At 35.4% G+C, this 10,623-nt stretch overlaps 1 protein-coding gene across 3 annotated transcripts in view; it reads right to left on the bottom strand.

Moving 5' to 3' along the window:
• Positions 1 to 9,986, bottom strand: part of LOC108744561 (regulator of G-protein signaling 11) — an 83,157-nt gene extending 73,171 nt beyond the window's left edge. For all 3 annotated transcript variants that reach the window (XM_025973188.1, XM_025973189.1, XM_025973190.1), the window contains exon 1: positions 9,822 to 9,986. In XM_025973188.1, coding sequence (XP_025828973.1) covers positions 9,822 to 9,872 — 51 coding nt within the window. In that variant the 5' untranslated portion in view covers positions 9,873 to 9,986. The remainder of the gene's footprint in view (positions 1 to 9,821) is intronic.
• Positions 9,987 to 10,623: the final 637 nt, after the last annotated feature.

The raw sequence follows: 10,623 nt of genomic DNA, 5'->3' as shown, positions 1-10,623 counted from the left end.
AAAATGGCTTGGCGGTAAGAGATTTGCGGACAATGAAGAAGTAATCGAAGCTGTAAATGGTTATTTTGAGGAGCTTGACGAATCAGTCTATAGAGATGGCATTAATAGACTGGAACACCGCTATGAGAAATGTATCAGCCTTGGAGGAGATTATGTTGAGAAATAAAAAAAAAAAATTTTTAAAAACCTTGTTTTTCTTGGTCAGGCCGGAAACTTATCAATCCACCCTTGTATGTAACTGTCATTTGGTGTTACGGGCGAATGATGAGGATACCTAGAGGATAGAGAAGGTTAGTAATGAAGAGATATTAGAAAGAAAAGGAGAACTGAGGAGTCTATGGAAGTCAATAAGAAATAGGCGAGATAGGTTGGTAGGACACTTTCTCAGGCATGACGGTCTAGTTAGAGACATATTAGAGGCAGAAACAGGAGTTAAGAGGAGTATACATAGGCCTATATTAGATTATTGTTCGCAATTAGCTAAGGATGTGGGTTGTTCTAGTTTTAGAGAAATACAAACTTTAGCTCAGGATAGGAAAGAGTGGAGGTACGTGTTCAACCAGTCATAGACGACCTCATGATAGTGATGATGATGTAATTGTCAGATGTTTATTAGTGTTGAAAATCTACATGCAAAGTGCGCTTAGCAAAAGTTGGACGTAGCATTTAATCAACGATGATATAAAAAATAAAATTTAAAAATTTGTGAATAAACTTTATACTACAGGAGTTTTTTCGCCTTTATTTTCCAATTTAATTTTCGTACGTTGCAAAGTTTTTATCCAGCTATGAGCATTTTCATACATACATACTTCCAGTTTCCATAATATTTCATAAGCACGAGAGATTAAAACTGCTTGCTATGTTATTGGACCGTAATTTCAATGCGTTTCCGTATGACGGAACGGAAGCACTTGACCTAGCATCCGCCATACCTGATTATTTCTAGCGTCGGAGTGTACCCCCGGTTGTAGGTAATTAATTAGGGGATGCGGTGGGTTACGCTCGGATGATGTGTTTTATTATTCAAGTTATGTTACCCTCAATGCCAATTATTCGCCTTATCTTCGGTGGCAATGGAATATTGATGGAACGATTGTTGGAAATGAGTTAATGGTCTCGGCGGCGTTTAGAACTATTCGTTCTCGATCTACTGGGAACTTGAATTTATGAAGAGCGCTGCTACGAGCACCCCATTTCTTATTACTCCCCTGTTTAATTGCGCGAATAAGTTATTGACTTTTAGTTAAGTATGAGAAGGAGTTAGAAAAGCTAAAAGAAGAAGAGTATGGAGGAAGAGAAAGAGGATATTGGAAATAGGTATGAGAAGAAAAGGTGGATGAGTGGGAAGGATGGGTATGTATGTAAGTGAATTGGTGAGCGTTAGGTTTAGTGAAATGGTAGGAGGTGGAATTTGAGAAATATTGATAAACCAGGATATGTACGGTGGATATGGAAACATTGACAGAGGGATTATGTGTCAGGATATTTGAAAGGATTAAAAGAGATGGATGTGAAAGCAAGGTTTAGAATGATGAATGTAGAAGATGTAAGTATTCGATGAAGGAGGATGAAAGGTAATGTAGAATATATGGGAGAGGAAATTCTGCTGCATGTATTGAGAAATTGTGTTGAGTGTAAGGATTTTAGTAGTAAGATGATGAGTTCGGGAATGATAAAAACATATATGAAAAAAGGATAAAGGTGCATATAAAGGGGGGGATAGGTAAGCATTGTGTTTCCAACGATTATCTTCCTATCTTTGATACTCCTGTTTAGATACTTTTTGTTTTCATTGTATCTGCATACGCATCTTTTCTACTGTCTGCCTATGTAGTTACATACGAGATCAGGGGGTCAGTGTCGGCAAGCCGTAGTTTTTGGCTCTGCTCTAAATGATAACGTATGGGCGCTAGGGGTGTTTAAATCGCATACTGGATTGTGTGCATAAAAAAGCGCGTAATCTTTAGTTAGTCCGCTTCAAGGATGACGCCGTTGTATATATAAATAAATTGATTCGGCTATTAAAGTGAAGGAAGATGTGGAAGATGAGCTGTTACAGGAGGATGATTAAAATACTGTGGATAGAAAAGGTTAGAAGCAATAAAGTGTTGAAAATAGTAAGAAGACAAGGTGAAATTCAATAAGTAGAAGGAGATATTAGAGAATTAATAGGCACATTCTAATATATGAGAAAACTCTATGGATTATATCACTGTTCATAAATATTAAGTAGTTAATAATGGTGGATGTTGTACTTTTCGGAAAGGATAGGAAGAAAAGTGTCGAAACAGTTTACGTACCATATCATAATGATATAATGATGATAAGTATATCATAATACCTTCATTATCCGGGGTTCCTTAAGAAGTACCTCGAATCAATGCCGATACTTGATATGGGTAAAGGTGGGACTTTCGCTTGAAGGGGTGAGAATGAGGTTGTAAAACTCTAAACAAGTGTTTGTAAGTTGTGGTGGAGACTTGGTGGCGCAGAGGGTGAAAATGTGTATGATCAAGCGTTGGTCACAGGGAGGACAGGTGAAAGAGGATGCTGTCAATCTTACAGAAAACTAAGAAATTGTTTTTAGCAGGGAGAGGTGAGATGGAGGCGCAGGCTGCAATATATGTTCTTCAACCAACCTTCATGATGTTGTCATGTACCAGTAAAACCGCGATTGATTTCAGAATAATACACTATTATATTGAATATTTTAAATGACATTTGACGAATTTGTGACAAATGCGTTCAACAAAGGAATCGTTAAACAAAAGAACAATAACATTATATTCAGCGTCGCAAGGTCGCAACTGTTTTAATGGCCAAGTTCAAATTACGCATTTTATTAAGTACTTATACCAATTCGATGAGTCTAGCGCTTAGCCGTTACACCCAGTTAAGTGGAAATATTAGCTGATTCTCAAATGACTTTGAAAAGGGAGGGCATTACCTTGTAAATACAGTAAAAATGGCAACCATGACCTTACTTAATCCATAAAATAACAAAAAACATCGGATGACAATAGAACACGGGCTCGGTCGACACTGAGGTAATAAAGCGCATTACGAAACGTGGACTTTTGTATCACTGTTTAAAGTTTGACTTTTTTGACTTTGAGTTGGGCAACAGGAATGTAGGTATTATTAGTTTTTGGAAACTGAATAATTTTTGAAAGGTTTCATAATTGGAAAAAGTCTCAGATCTTTCTTAATTATCAAGATAAACATGAACATTTAAATATTCTGTATGTAAAGACAATTTATAATTTTTGGAATTTAATTAGAACGTTAACGATTTAGAATAAATAATGCATTCAAAAATGTTTATCCTTCCATACATAATTTATCTGTTTATCTAAGCCAGAAGTTTCCGGTGACTATAAGGCATAACGTTCGCTAGCAATAAAAGTAACCAGTTTAATACATTTATCCAGCATTAGCTCCATTTTATTACTATATCGTAAAACTTTTGTCGTCTTGCGTTAAATACTTCAGTGCTATAAATCAATAAAACTTTATTAATTATATATATGTGTGCAAGTATATGAAGCGCCAACTATGTGAAACGCTCATGGAAAGTGGGTAGAAGAGACGAGAATAACACGACAAAAGAGTTTTTTAGTAGAGTCGCATGGGGGTGGACACGGAAAATTGAACATTACAATAGCAATAAACGCAGTTTAAACCAAATTATAACCTAACTTAACCTGATTTAGTACAGCAAAAAAATCCTTTTAAGTTATTTTTCGATTCACATGATGATATATTTTGATACCTTCGTTATCCGGGGTTCCTTAACAAGTACCTCGAATCAGTGCCGATACCTGACCTGGAATAAGGTGGCACTTTCGCTTGAAGGGGTGGGAATGTGGTTGTTAAACTCTAAACAAGTGTTTATAAGTTGTAGTGGAGACTTGGTGGGGCAGAGGGTGAAAATGTGCATGATGTCATTTATTATAAACACTATGGCACTCAATTAAGGGTAGTACAATGCAAATTTGGGTGCCTTAAGTGCAAAAAGTATACATATACAGGGTGGCGCATTCAAAACTTTTTACATAAGTCATTTGACTCCCATGTTAGAAGTATGACCTTACAACCATGAATTTACAATTAAAAGTTCCTTGAACGCAAAATCGATCTGTTTCAATGATTACCGAAACGTTTTAAATATGTCACCCAGTATATATTATTGTAAACTGGAAAATAAGCTGCAATTAACATAGATTTAACGGATAGAAAAAAAACGCGTATTGAAAGTTAAAAGTAATAGAATGAAAATAAAGGAGACCGCGATAAGTAAATAAATAAATAAACTTAAGCAGACTCACCTAACCTAACCTAACTACCACAAAAACACTTTTTAGAAAAGGGCCCACCCTGAACACGATTATCGATGAGCTGTTTCAATATTTAGTGGCAATATTTTATATTCACCTGCCATCATTTCAATTAGACGTTAGGAAAAGATTTCATTTGATTTTCTGCTGAATAGTAATTTAATTATTTAGGGCAAATGATGGAAATTATATGATTCGGCAACAAAAATACTGTTTGAAACAAATTTCTTATTAATTTTCAAGAAATGAGTAAAATTTAAATTCGTTGAAAGACAATCCTATTTGATCTATAAATATTAGTAACACTTTAAGTTCATTTACCGCACCTGCTACTAGAGGTAATATATCTTAAACAAAAGTACGTATTAGAAAATACCATAAATGGCGCGGTAAACGCCATCTGTAGTACGATGCTACATTTTAGGATTACGTATGCTCCGTCCATTTAAATATATGGATATCTACTTGCTGAAACGAATCCCGGCGTAGCTCACCTCAACGTGATAGGCACGTTACCATAATCGAACAAAATAGTTCGAAGTGGCACTCACCAAGCCATTTGTAGTATTTTCTAAAACGCGCTGTTAAGACAGCAGGTAAAGGTTGGTCTGTGTTCTGTCGGATCTGCCTACGACGCGCTGATGAGATCCAAAAAGATCGAAATCGCGATCCGCGTCTGGCAGTTTCGACAGAATACAGACCACTTCGAAACAGATGGCGCTCACCACGCCATTTGTAGTATTTCCTAAAACGCGCGGTTAAGACAGCAGGTAAAGGTTGGTCTGTGTTCTGTCGGAGCTGCCTACGACGCGCTGATGAGATCCAAAAAGATCGAAATCGCGATCCGCGTCTGGCAGTTTCGACAGAATACAGACCACTTCGAAACAGATGGCGCTCACCACGCCATTTGTAGTATTTTCTAAAACGCGCTGTTAAGACAGCAGGTAAAGGTTGGTCTGTGTTCTGTCGGAGCTGCCTACGACGCGCTGATGAGATCCAAAAAGATCGAAATCGCGATCCGCGTCTGGCAGTTTCGACAGAATACAGACCACTTCGAATTATTTTGTACGTATTAATTTTCCTAATTACATTCGGAATTCGAAATGCGGGAGAAATTTTTGCCCTTGCCAGAGGGGAACAATTACAAATAAACGACAGATGAACGCCTACACGGTGGTAGCGTATGACACATGAAAAAAAATAAGAAGAATTATATTTAGGTTAAAATTTGAAATTACGAATTTAATGTAGTATATATAATGTATAAAGACAAGTATGTGTAATAATGGATTTTAGTTGATACACCCGCCTGTAGCAAAGTTACTCAACTTATCTGTTTGTAGGTAGGTGGTATTAGAAATACACGAAAGTAATTATTTAGATGTCATATTTCATTTTCCATACACGAGAAATCGCTCCTGCTATATCTTAAATTAATTCGAAAAGGCGCTCCCTGTTGGGACGTAGAATTAATTTTGTAGTAAATAAATGCTCGCGTATTGCTTGTAACTCTCTATAATGTGCTGCCTTACAATTAGATATATAAACAGCATTAACGATACAAAACTAATGGATTAAGGAAGAAAGTAAAGAAGAAAGTTTTTAAGTTTGAATGGTTAATTATTCGCACACATATTTATGTATGTACTTAAAAACCATGATTGTCGTTTGCAGCAGTTGTTGAAAAATTTGTAGGAGACAGAAAATCTGTATAAAGGAAAACACTTATAAAAAAGGAAATTTTACATTATTTTGGTTAGAGGCGAATTTAGATTAGATTGCGCTTTACCCTTATTTCGATTTGTCTTATACTTAAAATTATTTACATAAGTGTATTTCATGTATTAGTACTAAAATACTAAGACTAGGAAAAAACTTAAGAATGACGTTTTAGAAAAGGCATTTGCTTTCAAATTTTGATGCTTTACAAAGTTGCAAACCTGAATCCAAATGCTTCAGTGATTTAGGATTTCATTCACGAGTAGATTTTTTATAAAAAATTGTGTTTTTGGTCAAACAGTTAATGTTTATTGTATTATGATTAAAACATTATTTTTAAATAATAGCACCTACACTTTTCTGTCTATGGAACTCAATATTATCAACCGAGGAATAGGGCTTTTACACGACATGATACAAATCCCAAGGCGTTTTCTAAAAAAAAGATAACATATTGATAATGATAACCAATGATAGCTAAGAAATCCAGAAATTACATTTCATTTTTCTCAAAACTACGACAGTAAAATTTAAGTCTAACACCAAATTGGAACGAGTAACTTGAAAAGTATTTTATTTAGAAGATGTTAAAATATTTTTGCAGTATTACATTGAAAGATAAAATAACCCTACGACTTGAAATATTTTTCGTTTTTTCTAATATTCATGTTTTCAAACTTATTTTTTTTACAAATTACAAACTCTGATAGGTTGTGTCTTTCGTGTTAGGTATTTGCGTGATCTGGTTTGATCCAGTTCTGATGGAATTTTAATTACCTAAGGTTGACGTTTTTTACTTAGGTGCCGATGTTGTTCATTCCTAATTTTATTTGGAATAATTACATGAATTTATAATGAAATTCTTCTTCACTTAGTTTGGTCTTTGTTGATATCTAAAAATAATTTTAATTTTCTTTCCATACTTTATCATCCTTGCTTCCTCTGTTTATTTGTATTAAATTATTGTACAAGTAAAATTTTAAGATAACAATATTCGCGGCTGTATGTAACTACTAATTATTCGTTTAGAGATTTTGTACTGTTAGTATTAACATACTTTTATTACAAGTACTAATTAATCCGATTAAAATATTTTTGTTGCTCGGGTTTAAAAGAAAATAAATTAGCTCAAAATTAGGCAAGTGCTCATAGAGTAATGTACAGTAGGGAACTTGCTATTTCCAGGATTAATTTTATTATTTATTGTCTCACCTAAAAGTTTTCTAACTGCGAAGAATACCGAGCGGATTTAAAGATTAAGCTCCACGAGCGGACATTCCTGTTCGTCGAAAGCCGATAAAGCTCGAAAAGCCCATTAAACAAGAATTTCATTCTAGTTGGAAAGTAGCTATTGTAGTAGTTCTTTTATGAATGTTTTAGATACACATCAAAGGGGAAAACTGTGGGCAAGCGTGGTAGGTGTATCGTTAACGATATGACCGGCAATTCCACGTATTTGAAATGTCCGCAAAACGACAGCAATGAGAAATTATTGATTTATGTAACTATTTGCTAATCAATGATGTTCATGGAATAGCAGTACCTATAGAGTTTTACCCATATATAGAAGCATGCGAGTTCTGTGATATAATATATTATTCGAGGTAATATAGATACATACATAATGCAATATACACATAATATGTAAATAGGTTCTTGAAAATGCCTCTAAACGATTTTACCGAAATTCCCGGAATAGGTTTTTTGACCGATGATCCGAATTAACAGGATCTTATTTCCAGAAAAACTCTTTGAATGTTACATTTTCATCATAATAATTAATGGGTAACCTATGGTTAATTTAATTTTTGGTTTTTCATTGTGATTTTGTTTTTCATTTACTTAGTTTTTATAAAATACTCAAATAATGATCGAAGTTCCCTCGAAAATTGTATTTCCTTATATAACTACCTTATCACTAAAATACAAAAATCCCGAAATGGTTTGGAAATCTTGTAGCTAAATTTTAACCTTACGGGTGCATTACATGTATATGTATATAAGGAAAAAAGAAAAACAACGTAACAAAAACAATTTAGGAAAAAAAGTTACTTATACCCGTTATAAAAGCTATTGTTGGAAGTTTAAAAGCATGGAATATACCTAACCTTTCGGAAAATCGATTTTATTTTTTCTAAGGTTGTTTGTATCTAAAAGACTTTTCTTACCCTAAAGATGTTATTGTTAGTTTTGCGAACCGGCAACATTTCGTTTTTGTTTTGCCATTACCGTCAGCTATATACATTTTATCAAGCTGCTAGTACTAGCTGCTGTATAAGAAACCTTCGTGTAAAATTACGAGCTTCCTGAACCAGCGGTTTGGGCTAGAATCAAAATTTGAATCCCCTTTTTACTTTAGGGGTTGAATTTAAAAAAAATCTTTTTTTAGTACTCGTCTACTTTGCATAGGGAACGTTTGTGTAAAATTTGGAAACTGGCGGAAACTTTGAAATAGCGTGGATGCGCGGTGGCAAAAGTAGGCAGTTTTAGGTATAATGATTGCAGCCCTCTTTCTTCAGTATTCCTATCAGCGGCGTAGATTAAATATTTAAAATAAATATCTGAAAGCTTATTTGTGTATCGGTTCCGAGTGACTTACCCAAATAGGTCATAAATGGGCAAGTACCTGCGCGACCGCTCGCCAGCTGCCTTCGTCCGGCCTGTACCAACCTCTAACCNGACCGCTCGCCAGCTTCCTTCGTCCGGCCTGTACCAATCATTCTTTCCTTTTATATATTGTCTAACGATAAGATGAACTAGTACTGATTTTTAAAAGTGCAATCATATGGGTCTTGTCTATCCCTTTTTCAATACTTTGGTTTTGCTTAAATTGTTTGTCATCTTTAATCAAGTAATTTTGGTTGTTTAGCTTTTGTGTTCAAAATTATACAGAACAATCATAAATAAATTAAGAAACCATAAGCCGAAGTTATGATATCTCCACGACCTAATCAGTGTTCTTCTTTTGAAAATCCAGAAAGTAAATAAAAAGAGAAAATATTTATATATGATATCATCGTGTATACGATATCGAACACCTGTGGAAAATCAAGTCTAAAAAATTGTACAGGCGAATAAAATCAGGGGCCGAAAAGAAAAAACGAACGATAGAGTAGTAGTCATTGTCCACGTTACCTAAAAAATGCAACTTTGACGGCATTACTGTGAGAAATGAAAAGGGTAGTTGTCTATCGAAGAACTTTTTGGTCTCCGAATTCCACTTGTCCCAGCACATCAGATGCATTTCAAAATTTCTGAATCCGATTGCTGTTAATTTAGCTTCTTTGGTTAAAGATTGGAATATGGGACCAGACTTTTCAGTTTATCATTGAAAAATATCCGAAAATTACTGGTTTATTTTATTGTTTTTCGTAAAAATTCTGCATAATAATCTTTTTGAAAAATAGAGTGCTGATATTGAGACCGCAGTAGTCTTGGACTTCGTCTTACACTTTGAGTATTATTGAGTTTTTTTCATGATTTTGATCTACAAATCATGGTGCTGTCTTAATCTTGATCTTACATATTAAGTTTTGATCATGGCCTTGGTCTGGCAATCATGGTAGTATATAGGTCATGGTCTTGCGTACTGCCGATTTGTCATGACTTGGTCTCGAAATCCTGACAGTGTTTTCGTCCTGATCGTGTAATAAAGTGAGCAAGATTGACACCATCACTACCAACGCTTCAACCAATTCAATATTCCGGACTTTAGGATTTGATACACAATAGCAACTAGTTAATATAAATAAAATTTAGTACCTTGTCAAAGGCCATGGGCCTGTGGCATCGCTGCTCCCGGTCCGGCTCCATGCGACGGCCGGGCTCGGCGTGAGAGCAGAGGGGCCGGGCAGCCGGACACACTCCTCTAGCCGAGCTCCATGGGGCTTTGCCCCCGCCCCATCACGCCTGTAGTCACCCCCACATTCGAACTGAAACAAAAAAATTAAGAAAACATAATTTTACTTCTTCTGTGTATACAGGATCTACTGTCATATGAGAAAAGAGACACATTGCAAAAGTATGAGAACTCCTGCTAGAGAAACTCAGCGCATTTTTTTGCCAAGACTGTACTACAATTGGTTCAGAAGTTAAAGCCTACTGAAACTTCCATAATTTAGCAGTAAAAATGATGAGCTCCTGCCAACGCATTTCAGCTTTAACCACCAACTTCGGAGAGTAGTAGCCGTTAGCGATCGCAATTGAACTCCATATTGCTGGCAGGAAGCTCTCGTTTCTAGAGTCCTTCCAGAGCGCTTCCAGCAAGTCAACTGCTTATCCGTTGTGTCATTAACAATTCGTACTAATTTTCTTTTTATTATGTGATTGAAGGGATTCCGTACCACTATAGGGGATGTTAAAAAATTACTTTGTACTGTGAAACCTTCCTCTGTGGTCAAGAATTTGGGTCAACGTGGAGAGTATCCTTCAATATACTTAAAGGATATATTTATCTCCTTTTTTCCGTTTTACAGGACTATGAGACTATGGTCTTTCGGTATCTTATATTAATTTCAACTCGATACGTGTAACCCTTCGTGAGAAGGGTCTCGACGGACAGATA

The sequence above is a fragment of the Agrilus planipennis genome, unplaced genomic scaffold (assembly GCF_000699045.2).
Source record: "Agrilus planipennis isolate EAB-ADULT unplaced genomic scaffold, Apla_2.0 scaffold28, whole genome shotgun sequence".
Classification (NCBI taxonomy): Eukaryota; Metazoa; Arthropoda; class Insecta; order Coleoptera; family Buprestidae; genus Agrilus; species Agrilus planipennis.
The sequence above is the reverse complement of the archived record's forward strand: the minus strand, read 5'-3'. Positions and strand labels throughout refer to the sequence as shown.